Source organism: Myotis lucifugus, unplaced genomic scaffold, assembly GCF_000147115.1.
Source record: "Myotis lucifugus unplaced genomic scaffold, Myoluc2.0 scaffold_351, whole genome shotgun sequence".
NCBI lineage: Eukaryota > Metazoa > Chordata > Mammalia > Chiroptera > Vespertilionidae > Myotis > Myotis lucifugus.
In genome coordinates, this window is record NW_005871399.1 from 823,466 (window position 1) to 843,103 (window position 19,638).

At 41.0% G+C, this 19,638-nt stretch overlaps 1 protein-coding gene across 1 annotated transcript in view; it reads left to right on the plus strand.

The window, feature by feature from the left end:
* TBXAS1 (thromboxane A synthase 1) overlaps positions 1–19,638 on the plus strand; it is a 152,213-nt gene that overhangs the window by 40,774 nt on the left and 91,801 nt on the right. Inside the window, exon 4 of the mRNA XM_006101347.3 lies at positions 538–590. Coding sequence (XP_006101409.1) covers positions 538–590 — 53 coding nt within the window. The remainder of the gene's footprint in view (positions 1–537; positions 591–19,638) is intronic.

Genomic DNA, 19,638 nt, shown 5'->3' on the forward strand with positions numbered 1-19,638 from the left:
ATATATAATCATTCCCCACTATGAAATGTGTCATGTTTTGTCCTATATAAAGTTGCTCTAAGGTTCTGAATATGTTGATTTTAGTTAAAATTGAACTTGGATGACGATAATTCAGAATTTGTGATAATTTGGATAGACCCAGCAGATGTTTACACATAGACTGGCTGTGAAAAGAAGCTTTGCCAAAAATAATAATAATATAAACCAAATTGCAGAGGGGAATGTTAACATAGTTGGGAAAGCAAACAGTTTTCAAATATTTTAGCAGCAATTATACACAAATAGTTTAAGTACAGATGATCTTTTCTGTCCATGAAAGCAGAGCTGATGGAGACTTTTCCTTGGCAACATATATATTTTTAAAGCTATTAGTTTATTCTAATACTCCAAAGTACTTGAAAGCAATATCACTTCAATTCTTTTTTATTGTTTATGTAATTGCATTCTCGCTGTTCCAGACTTCTTTTCTGAATACTAAGTTTGAACACTTGACATTTTGTTGAATAGTATTCTTACTCTAGTGTGTGTTTTCTGCAGGGTTCCTGGGAAAGCCAAATGGAGCTCAGAAGGCTGTACGGACGTCTGTGTGGGTAAGAGGGAAACTCCGTTCTTCTACCATTTTGATTTTTGTGTGGTGAATTGTTTGGAAGTAATAACAGGATGGGAAGGTATATGTGTTTCTATCTTTTGAGGATCCACAAAAGGGAGTGCCCAGAAGGTGAGGCCCCTAGAAAGACCGCAGAGTTGGCCAAGGGGGCATCAGTTAGCTTGAAACACCACCACTTCCCAGGCTTTAAGACCCTGACCATCCCTGGCTGGTGTGGCTCAGTTGGTTGAGCATCATCCCATGCACCAAAAGGTCACTGGTTCCATTCCTGGTCAAGGCACATGTCCGGGTTATGGGATTGATGATCCTCAGTAGGAACATGCAGGAGGCAGCTGATCGATGTTGTTCTTTCACATCAGTCTCTCTCTCTCTCTCTCTCTCTCTCTCTCTCTCTCTCTCTCTTTCTTTCCCTAAAAATTCAATAAAAACATATTTTGAAAAAAATACAATGACCAGTTGGTCAGGCCCTGGGTGCCTTCATCATCTCTCACAACAACGGGTGCATGAAGGTGGGCTGCAATGGGACCAGTGGCCCTCTATACATTGGTCTATTTTGCCTTCATAACCCATAGCAGGTCTTTCCCCATGAACTTATCTGAATCCTACATGGACCTGTATACTGTAAAATATACTGTCAGCTGTATGATCATATCATCTACCATCCATTCCAGTATACTTTGAAAGTGAAAGGGGGTGTTATTAATAACTAGAGGTTTGGTGCATGAAAATTCATGCACTGGAGGAGGGGTCCCTCAGCCTGGCCTGCCCCCTCTCACAGTCTGGGAGCCCTCAGGGCCAGAGGCGACCTGGCAATCAGGGGAAGGTGATGCCCCATCACACCTCTGCTGCTGCCACTGACGGCAGCGCAAGCCTTGGCCAGCCCTGGTTACCTGCGCCTTGGGCCGGCCCTGGGCGGCTGGGCAGCCACCATCCGAGGCTTGCCTGCACCTCAGGCTGGCCCTTGGCAGCTGGGGGGCTGAGGGGACTGGAGGCCTTGCCGCGTACCTGCCACCCTGGTGGGGCTGAAGGGACTGGGCACCGCCATATTGTGGCTGTGGGCACTGGCATCTTTGAGAGCAGGGTAGTCAATTAGCATATTCCCTCCTTATTAGATAGGATTACCCCAGGACAGCAGTGGAAATTAAGGCTGGCCTGTATGTACATAGGGTCACCCTAGTTCTCAACCAGGTAAAGTAATATAGACTTCCCTTTATTATTCCCTGAATTTTCCCTTTTACACTTCAGAGTGTGCTCCCCACCAACTTTATAAAAAAAAGAAAAAGAAAGAAAGAAATTCTGGAATCTAATGAACAAACCCATGCTCAGAGCATTTGCCCTATTCAAGATTTCACAGACTCGAATCAATTGACTCTCAACATGTGTCTTTCCACAGTGGTGTCCTAATCATTTCAGGCTGTTGTCACACAGTTTATCCTTAGCCACTGGGTAATTTTAGTAGCTCTTTTCTAGACTTCCAGGTCAATGATAACTTTTCTGGGACAGTAAATTTCTGTTGTGTTCCTAATACACATCCTGATGGGGTCCAGTGTCTTGTGAGTCCTCCAACCCCAGGATACGTGATGCTTGTTCTCCCAGCGATGATTTCCGAAAGGGATTGACTTGTGTCCTGCGTGGACACAGCCCTTCCCAGGAAACTCACAGTTTGGCCAAGGTCTGCTTAACCACTCTTTAGTTGGCTATGTGACACCGTGAAAGTAATAAATTAAGATGTTATACTAGATGCTCTCTGTATGAGTTTGTTATTGCTGTATAACAAATTACTCTAAAATGAAGTGACTTAAACAACAAATTATTTTTTATCAAGTGCCTAAGGGTTGTCTGGAATTGACTAATCTGAGCTATGCTTGGCTGGGAAGCTGAGATGAGCTTCCTGGTGCACCTGCAGGTCAGCTGGGGAGGTGGCTCCTATAGGTCAGGCTCAGCTGGGGCAGCTCTGCTCCACATGCCTCTCATCCTCCTGGGAACAGCAGGCAGGCAGGGCAGGCTCTTCTCAAGGCAAAGATTCAAGAGAGCAAACTCAATAGCACAAGGATATTTTGAGTGTCTGCTGTACCATATCTGCTAACATCCTATTGGGCAAACCAAGTTATATGGCCAAACCCAGAGTCAGGGCAGGAAGTTATGTGGCCAACCATGACATTGATGGAGCAGGAAGGTGTATTCCTCTGATGGAAGGACCAGAAGATGGTGCATATCTTTCAGTAATAAGCAACTCTACCTCACTCTCTAAGATCTCTTTCAGCTTAGTCTTTCTTTTCTTGTGTGTGTGTGTGTATCGCTTCTTGCTTTCGGCATGATAGCTACTCAACAGAGGTCCAAGGAATTGAACTGTTTACCTTTCTCTTTCTCCTGTGTGGTTCTATTGCTCTGTAAAGGTTCTCCTTCCACCTTTTCCTTTCCAATAGTCTCACTTTGCAGTTGATTTGACACTGACCTTGCAGACGGTCTCAAACATTTTTGAGGCATCGAACTGACTCAGAATGACAGTAGCTTCCCCAGAATTAGAAAAGGCCTCACTGAACTTGAATTCTAGGAACTACTTCCTTGAGTAGTTCTTGTACAGATTTTCAGAGTAGAGCCATTGGTATTTTAAAGTAATCTTAAAATTTCAGATGAAGAATTTAAAGGGCACTGTAATAACTGGTGGGTGGTGTGGTGCCGTGTGTGTGTGTGTGTGTGTGTGTGTGTGTGTGTGTGTGAGAGAGAGAGAGAGAGAGAGAGAGAGAGAGAGAGAGAGAGAATAAGAAAAAGAAAGAAAATTGGTTTCCTTGACAACAGGATGCCCAATCAACTTTTCCCCAACTTTAACTACTAGTAAGTTAGCACAATTTATCCTTTTCATTTCAGGAAAACTTAAATCAAAGAGAATGATTTCAAATGAGGTTGTAGAGATAGAAATTACAGTAGTATCTCCACTCTTTGTTCCCAGCTCTGGTGAAAAGGAGAGAGAGAGGGGGAAAAAAAAGAAAGGTGATGGTATAATTTCTTCACACAAAGATATCACCTTTCTCTGTTTTAGAAAAAAACATGAGCCACAAAATACTGTTGACTTCTGTTGAAACGTGCCCACTCCTGCAGTTAGAGGCAGCATTGCGGTGGGGTAAAGTCTATAATCTGGATGACACTCAATATGCTCACCTTTTAAAACAGAAGTGTTGCCTACTTTCAGTCAAGATGGCAGCATAGGCAAATGCAGTACTTGAATCCTTCCACAATCAAATCAAAATCACAACTAAATTACAGAACAACCATCATTCATACTGCCTGAAATCTAGCTGAATGGAAGTCCTATGACTAGGGATTTAAAGAGGAAGAAACATTGAGACTGGTAGAAGGGCAGAGATGCAGAATGGGCTGGTCCCACACCCATGTGTGGCAGATAAAAATTGGGAAAGATATCTTGGCTGTGGAGGTCCTCCTGAGGACTAAGAGGTCCCAGCCTCACATCAGACCCTCAAGCCCAAAGCCAGGAAGAGAAGTCCTCATAACTTTGGGCTGTAAAACCAGTGGGGATTGTGACTGAGAGACACAGAGGCTGCTGGAATCCCAGGCAGTTCCTCTTAAAGGGCCAGTGCATAGACTTACTCAAAACTCACTCCCTCTGAGCTTTAGTGCTACAGCAGCAGCTTGAAAGGAGCCATACGGGGAGCTGGGGATGGCAGCTTCCTATCAAAGAGAAGTGCTGGCAAAGGCCATTGTTCTTTTGCTGATCTCTCCTCCACAGAGCTGGCAGGTGGGCACCATATCTGAGTCTCCATTAACCTGGCTCACACTGTTTGCCCTACCCTGGTGATTCCCTGAGGCCCAGCCCCACCCAACTTGCAGGCCTATGCAAGCCATTTCCAGTAGCTTTTTCATACAAATGACCTCTCTTGCTTCATGCTTCAGATGTTCCTAAAGTCTCTCAAACAAGCAGCATCTGGTCTCTGCATACCCTATACCTCTTGCTAAGTGGCCCCAGGCATGATATTACTGGAATCCAGCCTTGGTTCACAGCTTGGCCTCTCCTGGGCACCTCTAAGCCAAGCACAAGTAGCAGCCATCTGAAGATCACTCTGTAGCCTGTGCCAGGTGGCCCAGGCAGGGCACAGGCAGTGGCTGACCTTGCACCTCCTGGGAGGCTCCAAAGCCAGTGCACCCAGGGTAGACCATGCTGGATTACAACCCTACCACTTCCATGAGCAACACATTCAAGGGGTGGACTCGGTGGGCACCAAAGTCCACTGAAAGTCCTGCTCCGTTGGTTCAATTCCTGGACAGCAGCTTCTCCACTGTAGTCTCAGCCAGTCCTCACAGCTGATCAGCCTGGAGGTCAATCCCTCCCAGTGACACCAAGAGTAATCAAGGCTCAACTACAATTGGACAGTGCATACAGCCCACACAGGGGCACACCTGGAGCACCCAGCTTGGGTGACTGAGGAGGCTGTGCCACTGGGCCCAACAGGACATCTATTACACAAGGCCACTCTACCAAGTTATGGAGAAATAGCAGCTCTACCTAATACACAGAAATGAGCATAGGGAAGCAGTGAAAATGCAGAGACAAAGAAACAGGTCCCAAATGAAAAAACAGGAGATATCTCCAGAAAAATAACTAAACAAAATGGAGACAAGTAATCTACCAGATGCAGAGTTCAAAACGATGGTTATAATGATGCTCAAAGAACTTAGTGGGAACTTCCTAAGCTGCTGCCCCAGCACTAGAGTTTCATATCTTGAAACATGAAAAAGGACATAGAAACCATAAAAAAAAAAAAAGAACTAGTCATGTGACTTAGTGGTTGAGTGTCAACCCATGAACCAGGAGGTCAGGGCACAAGCCCGGGCTGTGGGCTCGATTCCCACTAGGGGGCAGGCGGGAGGCAGCCAATCAATGATTTTCTCTCATAAATGATGTTTCTGTTTCTCCCTCTTTGAAATCAATAGAAATATATTGAAAGAAAAGAACTAGTTAGAAATGAAGGCTACACTAAATGAAATGAAGAATAATTTATAGGGAATAAATATTAAAGTAGGTGAAACTGAGGATCAAATCAGCAATTTAGAGTACAAGGAAGCAAAACAACAACAACAAAAACAAAAATATAAATCAGATAGCAAAAAGAAAAAAGAATTTAAAAAAATGAAGGTAGTTAAGGAGCCTCTGGGACAACTTCGAGTGTACCAACATTCACATCATGGGGGGTGCCAGAAGAAGAAGGAGAGCAAGAAATTGAAAACCTATTTGAAAAAATTAAAATAATGACAGAAAACTTCCCTAACCTGGTGAATAAAGTAGACATACAAGTCCAAGAAGCACAGAGAGTCCCAAACAAGATGAACTCCAAGAGCCCCATATCTAGACACATCATAATTAAAATGCCAAAGATTAAAGACAAAGAGAGAATAGTAAAAGCAGCAAGAGAAAAGCAATTAGTTACCTACAAGGGAGGTCCCATAAGACTGTCAGCTTATTTCTCAACAGAAACTTTGCAGGCCAGAAGGGAGTGGCAAAAAATATTCAAAATGACCTACAACCAAGATTAACTCTACCCAGCAAAGCTATCAGTTAGAATTAAAGAACAGATAAAGCGCTTCCCAAACAAGAAAAATATAAAGGAGTTCATCACCACTAAACCAGTATTACATGAAATGTTAAAGAGTCTTCTTCAAGAAGGAAAAGAAAACAAGATAAAAAATATGAACAATAAAATACCCAAAATACATATCTATCAACAGTTGAATCTAAAAAACAAAAAGAACAGAAACAGACTCATAGATACAGAGAACGTCTTGATTGTTGCCAGATGTGAGGGGGGTTGAGGAGAATGTGTAAAAAAGTTGAAGGGAGTAAGAAGTACAAATTTGTTGTTATAAAATAGTCATAGGAATATAGTGCAGCACAGGGAATCTATACTAATAATAGAGGAATATGCAAATTGTATGGGACACTGTCACAGTAATAGTAACGACCGAACAGCATGGGGTGACAAGGCCGGCAGGGGGAGGTTAGCAATGGACAACCAAACTGACTGAATAGCAGGCTGCGTGGGGCAACCAGGTTGGCAGCGGGGGCAGTAACGGGTGACCAGGCCAGCAAGGAGGGGCAGTTAGGGGCGACCAGGCCAGCAGAGGGGGGCAGTTGGGGGTGACCAGGCAGGCAGGCAGGTGAGCAGTTAGGAGCCAACAGTCCCGGATTGTGAGAGGGATGTCCAAATTGGAGAGGGTGCAGGCTGGGCTGAGGGGACCCCCCTGCTGTGCACGAATTTCATGCACTGGGCCTCTAGTATATTCAATAATATTCTAATAACTATGTATGCTGCCAGATGGGTATGTGATTTATCAAGATGATCACTTAGTAAGTTATGTAATGTCTAATCACTGGGTGTACACCTGAAACTAATATAATATTGTATGTCAACTTTAATTGAAATATAAAAATGATTTAAAAAATAAAATAAAACAAAGGGTTGAACTAGTCTATATTTAAAGCCCTTTCTAGCCCTAAAAATTATTTTGTTACTGCTTCAATTTTAGCAAAATGGGTTCACTGATTGGGAATATCAAGGATGGATTTTGTGGAATGAAAGACCTGTCCTTTAAGAAATGATTTGGTTTAAATTATGTTAATTTTTAGACTGCTATCATTAGAAAGTATTATCAATCCCAGATGGGTCTCTCTCACATTGATGTTTCTCTCTTTCTCTTTCTCTCTCCCTCCCTCCCTTCCACTCTCTAAAATCAATGGAAAAAATATACATGAATGAGGATTAAAAACAAAACAAAACTGAAATAATTAACCGATTCACCATATGACAAGTGAAAACCCACACTGTTCCTTTCATATAGAGGTGCCCTGTGTTTTTAGATGACAGGACATAACAGGATATTGGGAGAAATGCAAACCTAAAAGCCAAATATGGTGATTATTTATGCTTATGATCTGGTTGTCATCATAGCAACTCAGTCAGAGTTTAGGTCCCCAAACTTGAAATCGGCTCCTTGCCCATTTTTCCTCTTACTCACTGTTATGGGGAAGATATTTCCAGAGAAAATTTCTGCCAAGAGGTGTTGAGAACATTAGTACTAGTATTTATTATCACCACCACTACCATCCCATCATCACTACCATTACTACCACCACCATCATCATAACCACCACAGCCATCACCACCATCATCACCACCACCCACCACTACCACAAACAAAATGTCGTTACCAAATGTCTAATTATGTAGCCTGCTTTGCGAGGCTGTGTGCAGTAAAACTATTTTTATTTGCACACGTTGTCTCTGGCTTTTGTGAACTTGAATGTAAAGTGGGCGGACTGGCACAAACACCTATACTATTTTTACTTATAATACTTGATTAGAACCCTTGAATTACACAGTAGTACCCTTGGCAATATAATATGAAGAAAACAAGGCTTTATCGCCTTCGATAACCTTCAGTCAATTAATGATTACTGGTTATTTCCTTTAGTCTGAGAATGAGCCCTAAGTTGGATTTATATTCCTTCCAAGCCCTAAAGGACCAATATCAACATAATCATCATACATTTGTGATTAAATATAAAGAGGAGAGAGATTATGTCCCCTTCAATCTGCAATTGACTTTGTAATCCAGTGGGTGACAGCCTTTATTATGCTATTACTATTAATTACTCATAAATACTTACACAGCACCCTAAGTTCAGCTCATTTGTAACTTCTAAAGGCTCCAGTCAAAACCCCCTTTCTCCTTATCTCATCTATCTTTTAAGTAACAGCTCTAAAGCTATTCTTTTTTCTAGCTTCATCTCCATTTCTTCTCACCCCCACATCACTTTAGTCTTAATATCTAATATAAACTTATCTCCCTTTTGTTAAATTTGACTTTCATGCTTCCTGGTGCCCATCACCTATGCCCCTCCATTAGATTAATAGCACCTGATTCCTATATACCTTCATCAAGCCACACTTGTTAAATAACCTCATATACTCTCATGAGAACATTAAGTTGTAAGTAGGTAAACATGCACAATGCACATAAAGTACAAATAACTATACGGGTAAAAGTAAAACTGACTCCCACCTTGGACCCTTACACTCCTCAGACACAACCTCTGTTCTCAATCTCTTCATACTCAGATGGATAATATATGACAGACGCCATCCTTTACCTGGCTTACTTCATTCATGATATTTGGGAAATTGTCCCGTTTTAATACGTTCATTCTTGTTAAATGCTATTCTGTTTTTTAAGAATTCCACTGTATGGATATATCCTAATTTGAAAAAGAAGTTCTCAATTGGTGAACACCTTTTACTTTTATAAACAGTACTACAGTGAATATTCTTCTATAGACATCATTGTGTCAGTATGTCTGTAGAATAAGTTCCTAGAAATAAAATTATTAGGTCAAAGATTATCTACACTTTCATCTTGATAAATATTACTAAATGGCTCTCTTTATGGGTTATATCAATTTACACTCCCATTAACAGGTGTATGATAGCACCTGGTTCTCGCTGGTCACAATTACATTTACTTTTTGATGGTAGTTTTAAATTTTTTACAATAAATTTTATATTTATTCAATTTATTGGAGTGACATTGATTAATAAAATTAGAAAGGTTTCAGGTGTACAATTCTATAATACATCATCTGTATATTGTATTGTGTGTTCACCATGCCCCCCAAGTCAAGTCTCTTTCCATCACCATTTATCCCTCCTATACCCTCTCCTACCTTCCCCTACCCCACTACTTCCCCTCTGGTAATCACCATACTGTTGTCTGTCTATGAGGTTTTTGTTTTATTTTTGCTTAATCCCTTCATCTTTTTCACCCACCCTGCCTACCCACTCTGACAGCTGTCAGTCTTTTCTCTGTATCTATGAGTCTGTTTCTATTTTCTGGGACACCTTCAGTCCTCAGGTCGACGCTCTATCCACTGAGCCAAACCGGTTCGGCCATAAATCTTGATATGTGCATGAAACTGAAACCATCATTACAGTCCTAATGCTGACTGTGTGTTTCACTGTGTAATTGCTTCATTACCTATTTTAACGTGTCCCTGTTCTTCAATGCTTTCCTAGTTTCCATGGATTTACATTCCATTTTCTTTTTTTTTTTTAATTCTTTTTTAAAATAATATTATAATAAGTATTCCAAACGGTATTACATATGTGTCCTTCCCCCCTGCCCCCGCCCTTGACAATCCCCTGCCCTCCCTTACCCCCCAGTGTCTTATGTCCATTAGTTATGCTTATATGCATGCATACAAGTTCTTCGGTTGATCTCTTACTCCCCTCCCTTCTGCCCCCCAACCCTCTCTGGCCTTCCCACTGCAGCTTGACAATCAGTTTGACGCAGCTCTGCCTCTGTATCTATTATTGTTCAAAAGTTTGTAATGGTCTTTATTATCCATGAATGAGTGAGATCATGTGGTATTTTTCCTTCATTGACTGGCTTATTTCACTTAGCATAATGCTCTCCAGTTCCATCCATGCTGTTGCAAATGGTAAGAGTTCCTTCTTTTTCACAGCAGCATAGTATTCCATCGCGTAGATGTTCCACAGTTTTCCAATCCATTCATCTACTGATGGGCACTTAGGCTGTTTCCAGATCTTAGCTATGGTGAATTGTGCTGCTATGAACATAGGGGTGCATATATCCTTTCTGATTGGTGTTTCTGGTTTCTTGGGATATATTCCTAGAAGTAGGATCACAGGGTCAAATGGGAGTTCCATTTCCAGCTTTTTGAGGAAACTCCATACTGTCTGCCATAGTGGTTGCACCAGTCTGCATTCCCACCAGCAGTGCACAAGTGTTCCTTTTTCTCCACATCCTCTCCAGCACTTGTCGTTTGTTGATTTATTGATGATGGCCATTCTGACAGGTGTGAGATGGTACCTCATTGTTGTTTTGATTTGCATCTCTCGGATGATTAGTGACTTTGAGCATGTTTTCATATGTCTCTTGGCTTTCTGAATGTCCTCTTTTGAAAGGTGTCTATTTAGATCCTTTGCCCATTTTTTGATTGGATTGTTTATCTTCTTTTTGTTAAGTTGTATGAGTTCCCTATAAATTTTGGAGATTAAGCCCTTATCAGATATGACGTTGGCAAATATGTTTTCCCACGAGGTGGGTTTTCTTGTTGTTTTGTTGATGGTTTCTTTTGCTGTGCAGAAGCTTTTTATTTTGATGTAGTCCCATTTGTTCATTTTCTCTTTAGTTTCAACTGCCCTAGGAGCTGTATCAGTGAAGAAATTGTTTTGGCATATGTCTGAGATTTTGTTGCCTTTGTATTCTTCTAGAATTTTTATGGTTTCCTGTCGTACATTTAAGTCCTTTATCCATTTTGAGTTTATTCTTGTGTATGGTGTAAGTTGGTGGTCTAGTTTCATTTTCTTGCATATATCTGTCCAGTTTTCCCAACACCATTTATTGAAGAGACTATCTTGGCTCCATTGTATGTTCATGCCTCCTTTGTCAAAAATTAATTGAGCATATTGGTTCGGGCTAATTTCTGGACTCTCTATTCTATTCCACTGATCTATATGTCTGTTCTTGTGCCAGTACCAGGCAGTTTTGAGAACAGTGGCTTTGTAATACAGCTTGATATCTGGCATTGAGATCCCACCTACTTTGTTCTTTCTCAGGATCGTTGCAGCTATTCGGGGTCTTTTTTTATTCCAGATGAATTTTTGGAGAGTTCGTTCTAGATCTTTGAAGAAGGCCATTGGTATTTTAATGGGAAGTGCGTTGAATGTATAGATTGCTTTGGGTAGTATGGACATTTTAATGATGTTGATTCTACCAATCCAAGAACATGGTATGTTCTTCCATCTGTTTATGTCTTCCTCTATCTCTTTTTTCAACGTCCTGTAGTTTTCTGAGTAGAGGTCTTTAACCTCTTTAGTTAAGTTTATTCCTAGGTATCTTAATTTTTTTGGTGCGATGGTAAATGGGATTGTTTTTCTAATCTCTCTTTCTGAAAGTTCACTATTGGTGTATAGAAATGCCTCAGATTTCTTGGGGTTAATTTTGTATCCTGCTACATTGCCAAATTCATGTATTAAGTCTAGTAGCTTTTTGATGGAGTCTCTAGGGTTTTGTATGTATAATATCATGTCATCTGCAAATAAGGACAGTTTTACTTCCTCTTTTCCAATTTGGATGCCTTTTATTTCTTCTTCTTGCCTAATTGCAATGGCTAATACTTCCAGGACTATGTTGAACAGGAATGGTGAGAGTGGGCATCCCTGTCTTGTTCCTGTTCTTAGGGGAAATGGTGTTAGTTTTTGTCCATTGAGTATGATGTTGGCTGTGGGCCTGTCATATATGGCTTTTATTATGTTGAGGTATGATCCTTCTATTCCCACCTTTCTGAGAGTTTTTATCAAAAATGGGTGTTGGATTTTGTCGAATGCTTTTTCTGCATCAATTGATATGACCATGTGGTTTTTTTCTTTCAATTTGTTTATGTGATGTATCACATTTATTGATTTACGGATGTTGTACCATCCTTGCATCTCTGGGATAAATCCTACTTGGTCATGGTGTATGATCCTTCTGATGTACTGCTGGATCCGATTTGCTAAGATTTTGTTGAGGATTTTGGCATCTATGTTCATGAGGGATATTGGCCTGTAATTCTCTTTCATTGTGATGTCTTTACCTGGTTTTGGTATTAGGGTGATGCTGGCTTCATAGAATGAGCATGGAAGTGTTCCTTCCTCTTGAATTTTTTGTAGTAGTCTGAGGAGGGTAGGTTTTTGTTCTTCCTTGAATGTTTGGTAAAACTCCCCTGTGAAGCCGTCTGGCCCTGGGCTTTTGTTTGCTGGAAGCTTTCTGATGACTGCTTCAATTTCTTCCATAGTTATTGGCCTATTGAGGTTTTTAGATTCTTCCTGATTGAGTTTTGGAATGTTGTATTTTTCTAGGAATTTGTCCATTTCCTCCAGGTTGTCTAGTTTGTTGGAGTAGAGTTGCCCGTAGTATTGTTTAACAATCATTTGTATTTCTGTGGGGTCTGTTGTTATTTCGCCTCTATCATTTCTGATTTGGTTTATTTGGGACCTCTCTCTTTGCTTCTTGGTGAGCCTGGCTAGGGGTTTGTCAATCTTGTTTATCCTTTCAAAGAACCAGCTCTTGGTTTCATTGATTTTCTGTATTGTTTTTTTGGTCTCTATTTCATTGATTTCTGCTCTAATCTTTATTATCTCCTTCCTTCTGCTCACTCTGGGGTTTTCTTGTTGCTCTCTTTCTAATTCTTTGAGTTGTAGAGTTAGATGATTAACTACCATTTTTTCTTGTTTTTTGAGATAGGCCTGTAGAGCTATAAACTTCCCTCTCAGGACTGCTTTCATTGTGTCCCAGAGGTTTTGGATTGTTGTGTTTTCATTGTCATTAGTGTCCAGGATGTTTTTAATTTCTTCTTTGATGTCATCGGTAACCCAATCAATATTTAATAACATGCTATTCAGCTTCCAAGTGTTTGAGTATTTTGGGTTGTTTTTATTGTAGTTTATTTCTAACATTATGCCATCGTGATCTGAGAAGAAGCTTTTTATGATTTCAATCTTCTTGAATTTGTGGAGACTTTGCTTGTGACCCAATATGTGGTCTATTTTTGAATATGTCCCATGAGCACCTGAGAGGAATGTATATTCCGCAGCTGTGGGGTGAAGTGTTCTGAAGATGTCAATTAAGTCCATCTGATCTAGTGAGTCATTTAGGATTGCTGTTTCTTTGCTGATTATTTGTCTAGCGGATTTATCCAGTGATGTCAGTGGTGTATTAAAGTCCCCTACTATGATTGTATTGTTGTCGATCTCTCCCCTGATATCTTCCAGGAGTTTTCTTATGTATGTGGGTGCTCCTGCATTGGGTGCATATATGTTTACCAGGGTTATATCTTCTTGCTGTATTGATCCCTTTAGTATTATGAAGTGGCCTTCCTTATCTCTGGTTATGGCCTTCACTTTGAGATGTATTTTGTCAGATATAAGTATTGCTACCCCAGCTTTCTTTTCCTTTCCATTTGCGTGAAAGATATTTTTCCATCCCTTCACTTTCAGTCTGTGTGAGTCCCTTCTAATGAGGTGGGTCTCTTGTAGACAGCAGATGTATGGGTCATGTTTTTTTATCCATTCAGCCACTCGATGTCTTTTGGTTGGAGCATTTAGTCCATTTACATTTAAAGTTATTATTGAAAGGTACTTGTTTGTAGCCATTTCTTTTTTTGTGTGGCTGTTTTCTTTCTGAGCTTTTTATTTCTTCTTTTTACACCAGTCCCTTTAGCATTTCTTGCATTGCTGGCTTGGTGGTGATAAACTCCCTTAGCCTTTTTTTGTCTGTGAAGCTTCTTATTTCCCCTACAATTTTGAATGATAGCCTTGCTGGATAGAGTATTCTTGGATTCAGTCCTTTGCTTTGCATCACTTTGTAGATTTCCGTCCATTCTTTTCTGGCCTGATGTGTTTCTGTTGAGAAATCATTTGATAATCTAATGGGAGATCCCTTGTATGTTATTTTCCGTCTCTCTCTTGCAGCCTGTAAGATTCTCTCTTTATCCTGAACATTTGCCATGGTAATTATGATGTGTCTTGGTGTGGGTCTTTTCGGGTTCACCTTGTTTGGGACTCTCTGGGCTTGTGTGACTTTTTTCTTCCCCACCTCAGGGAAGTTTTCTGATATTATTTCTTCGAATAGGTTTTCTAATCCATGTTCATCTTTCTGTTGTTCTGGCACACCTATTATTCGTATGTTGTTTCGTTTCATGTTGTCCCAAAGCTCCCTTAGGCTCTCCTCCTGTCTTTTAATTTTTTTCTCCATTTGCAGTACAGTTTGAGTGTGTTTTGCTTCCTTGTCTTCTAATTCACTAATTCGGTCCTCCGCTTCTCCCAGTCTACTGTTGATACTTTCAATGGTGTTTTTTATTGCAGCTATGTCGCTCTTCATTTCTTCTTGGGACTTACTTAAGTTGTTGATTTTTTCATCTGTTTCTTCTAGCTTCTTGCATAAGTAGTTGAGTTTTTCATCTGTTTCTTCTTGCTTCTTGAACATCCGGTGCATGTACTCTAGGAACCTTATTCTGAATTCTTTTTCCGTCATGTTGCATATCTCTGTCTCACTTAGCTGCTTTTCTGGCGAGTTCTCCTTTTCTTTCCTTTGGGGGTTTCTTTGTCTACCCATGTTTGATCTCACTGACATGACTAGTTATTGAGTCGTTCAGTGGCTGGACCCTGGGTGGCAGTGGCTGCTCCCTGGGTGGCAGTGGCTCCTCGGGCTGTGGTTGCTCCTTGGGCGGTTGTGGTAGCAGCGGCTCCTCTGTTGATAGCAGGGCCTCTGGTGGGTGCTGTTCACAGCTGTGGTGGCTCTTCTGGCTGGTGGAGGGAGGCTTCACACACAGCAACTCGTATTTCATTTTGTTGATTGTTTCCTTTGCTGTGCAAAACCTTTTGAGTTTGATGTAGTCCTATTTGTTTATTTTTTCTTTTGCTTCCCTTGCCCGAGAAGATATGTCAGGAAAAAAATAGTGCTATGAGAAATGTCCGAGATTTTACTGCCTGTTTTCTTCTAGGATTTTTATGGTTTTGAGTCTTACATTTAAGTCTTTAATCTTGATGGCAGTTTTTAATTTGCATTTCTCTAATTATAAGCAAGTTTGAGCATCTTTTTATTTGTTTAAAATCCATTATATTTTGTTTTCTGAGGAATCCTTTGCTACTTTTCCATTGCGTTATTGATCTTTCCCTAATTTATTTGTAGAAGCTCTTTATATATTAAAGAAAATCACCCTTTATATTTAATATATGTTGCAAATATTTTCTCCTTTTTATCATCTGTTGTTTACTTTGCTTATTTGTATTTTTTGGAATCAGAAAACATTTGTTTCTGTGTTGTTGAATTTAATCAGTTTTAATGGAGTCTACATTTTATATCTTTCTTAGAAAGGCTTCCTCCACCAAAGATTTTTCTCATATATTTTATTTCATTTTAAAAATGTAGGTATTTGATACATTGGGGATTTATTTGAGGGTAAAGGTGGGAGTAGGGATCCAGCCTTACTTTTTCCAGATGGTGGTGTTCCACCTGGAAATTCATCCTTTTTCAACTGACTTGAAATATCACTTTTATCATTTATTGATTCCCATATGTATTTCTGGCTTTTCTGCTCCATTCCTCTGCCTAATCACATGCCTCACTGGATGCCCTTCTTTGGATATCATGCAGGGAGCACCTTCTTGTACCCAGCAGCCGTAGAGTGTCCTAAGAACATTTTTGCAAGTATCAGAATCTGAAGCAATTTATCTCCCAGGGAACCTGTGGTCTCTGCACTGAACAAATCAATTTAGCAAATAAATCATCTTTCAGCATAAAAGACCTGCCACTTAGATGCAAGGTCCATGCCCAAAGGAGGTAGAGGTGTTCCGTGTGCCTCCAACCTGGAGGTTTTTAGCACTGTTTTTATTTAATTCGCTAGCACGCATGAACAAATAGCACCTTGTCACCAGGCAGTGAGGAAGCTGAGAAGTTTGGAATACATATGGAAGAGTATATGGCATCAGCAATGAAAATGATAAGGTCATTTCAATGGTTTTTTAAAGCTCAGATTCCACTGTGCCATCCATTAACAGTGTGTGCTCCAGAAGTGACTAAGGTGTAAAAACTTTTCATCAAGCGCCCTTTCACCATCATCCTTATGTACTACGTAGATAAGGTTGAAGAAGTAGAGACGGTCTACTTTAATGCGGTCAGATGGCTCGGTTGCAACCTGTGGGAGATTTGCTGACCTATTTCCATAGATCAAGAACTCTGTGAATTAATGGGCTCTGAGGGACTCAGCCTGTTGCCTCCCAGTGTCACGTGATTATTCTTTGCCTTACAAGACACAAGACACCTGAACACACTGGACTTGAAAAATGTGGCCGAGGATGGGATGCTCTGTGTAAGAAAATAAAGTGTTCAGACCCACATTGGGCAGCTGACATGGGGAGGCTGCTCTTGCTTTTGAATTGGCCTGAATTCAATAGAGTCCTCGATGTGTAAAAACGGCAGGACTCTTAGGTGGAAATATAGCCCAGTGGCAGCAGAGCCTCACAGACACTGACGCACAGGAGTTGAACTTGAAGTTTCTGCTGGTGATCTGGAGTTTGTGCTTCAGAATGAGACTCATTTACTAAGTATCTGACCTAAAAATGCAACTCGGCTGAAGAGGAATTGATGAAAATAAAAACACACTATGGTCATTGAGAGAACACAGTATCCTTGAAACTATGGAATTCTGCATGGAAATCCTAAATTATCCTAACATTTCTATGAGGCCCGACCTGGAGCAATATTTGCATCCCCTACCTGAGTAAAAGTTGAGTCTTTCATAAAAGTGTTGAAAGCAAAACTTAGAATCAGAGGTTCAAGTAATATAAATATGAAACCAAAATTAATATGAGACCTGATGTTATAATTACTGAGAAGTAGTCAGTGAATTCAATATCTATATTCTCATGGCTCAAAAAAACCCCCAACAAACCACAATCACTAATACTTGGCCTGTAAAGGCACATGTTAAAATGAGTGTTTGTTAAACTATTATTGCATTTTGAAGGACACATTATTTTATAAAAGCCAATACCCTGACATAATGAGCTGATTTTTTTAGTCCTTTAGAAATAGGAAGAAGGTTGTCAGCAGGAACACACGACAATTATCACCAATCCAGATGTGTAGCCCAATAGGTAGAATTATCAAAGGACCAATTGTGCTCAAATGAATAGGCAACTTAGACCAGAAGGGGATAGAGGGGTTCTATTAGAGTCCCGCTTTTCTTGAATGAACCTTTAATATATGCTTCACCTTGCCTGGCCCTATCAAGGTCTCTGGTTATATCAAGTGGTAGATTACTGCAAAGCTTCCATTCTTACTTACAGTTAAGACCACCTTTCTTCCTAGTCATCATGCAAAGACCCTTCTGAAGTGTACACATTTCCCTCTGCACTTCTGACCTCTTCTTTCTCCTTTATTTCACACCACTTCCTTTCCCCCACCTTCATTCTATGACAATCTGCTGGTGATGGTTGCTGCCTATTTTAATGCCTACTGATGGCCAAGTCTTTGTGTCTCAAACTCCTAAAGATCAAGAGTCTACATGAATTCCTTTTGTTTGGGCAGAAAAACACCAAACAGAGCATGCCAACTTTCAATAGAAACCTGGGGCTCAAGTTCCAGCTCCAATTCTCTATCTGCCACTTGTTAGCTTAATGGATCTAAGCCCACCACTCCTCCCCTAAAAGCCCAAGTTCTCTCAGATGGAAAATGAGGGGATTTGGACTAGATCCTCGACTTGACACTTTGCTTAATTATAAGCCTCAGTAAATAATCTATCTCACACACACACACACACACACACACACACACACACACACACCTGAAATACAAGTTTAATAAATAATACCTTATTTACTATATAAGATGCACTTTGACCTATTCTATTCTATTCTTTCATAAAAAACGAAACCAATATAAGCTGGCCACACCCCCATTAAATGGTTTCCTTACCACTAGTGAGTCAAAATGAGCAACCTGAAAAGCAAAGGCCAGATGATATCTGAAGTCCATTCCAGTTCCAAACAAGATGACCACAGATTGATGACTCAACCCCAGCAGTCCACACGAGAACATTTTTATGAGCCCCATTTTTGCCCCATTGTGGTTTAAGACTCTGAGAACCTTCTGACAAATTCAGAAAAAGCCCACTGTTGGCAGCTAAAGTCAAACCTAAGCCGAAGCACTGTCCCTCCGGAGGCGGCTCGGGCACCTGACTGCGGACCCAGGCCCAGCACCAGCTGCCCCAAAGTGACTCCCTTCTTCTCCTTTAATATCACAGGTTTAAGCACGATTAAAATAATTTCCCACCCTTAACCCAGAAAGCTTATAAAAATATATTAGTCAACAATTTAAAATATCTAAGTAATTCACGTGCATATCCTATCTCAGCTAGGTATGGCCAGTGGGTTGCTTATTCCCAGGGGATGAGGCAGCAGAAGGAAATGACCTAGAACCTGGAATTGGCCCCATTCACTGGGGTGGGCGAGGTATAGGAAACTGACAGGGTTGTGGGTGCTGACAGAGCAGGTTCCAGCTGCTGAGCAAAGCACAGCATTGACAGGGTAGGAAATTGACCCTCCCCAGCCATCTTGGACCGTCCAGGAGAAAGCTGCCCACAGAGGTGCCAGCTGGGCAATAGTCAGACATTCAGCAAAGCAGGGATCAAGAAGGCCAGCCAGTGGACATTAGGTCCCACTACAAGGTGTTCTGGGCCCTGAGAAGCAAGTCGGGCAGGAGCATAAGCAGAGCCTCAGGAAGATGGGCCCAGGAGATAATCCACTGCAGACACTCAGTCCTAAGCCTGAGAGCATGATATGAAGCACAAGGCTCAGAGAACAGACCCAACTCCTGCACTCAGCTGGGGACTAAAGGTCCATCCTGGCTGGAACAGATGGCAGCTGAGGATGCTACGGGAACAGGCTGGGACTGCAGGTGGAGGTTGAGCACCCGGCTGGGAAGAGTGGAGAGCCATGCAGGCTGGTAAGTCAGTCACAGATTTTCAGTCCTGCATTCCTTGATGGGTGTATTTTCCAAAACCCACCAGCATATCAGGCTCAAGGTGAAAGAGAGCTCATTCTCCATGATGATCAAATGTGGCAACAATAACTTTGTTCCCCTCCAATGACAGCCCATGCAGATGTTCCCAAACAACAGACCATCTCAAATTAAAATCGCATAAAAGCTCTATTTCTAGCTAATATCTTCAAATAATAAATTCCATATTTAATTGAATTGTACCTGCAACAAACCCAAGTTGTTCGACCAAATGCAAAATAGTTATGCAACATAGTCCTGAATCACTGTGGCGCTTGCCAAGGCATGCTCCCATCTGGACGCAGGTCCAGCTAACACGTGGCATTATGTACATCTCTTCTGTCAAGAACCCTTTTGCACAATCTCAAAAACGGTACACATTTAGCCAATTCTTATGGCTC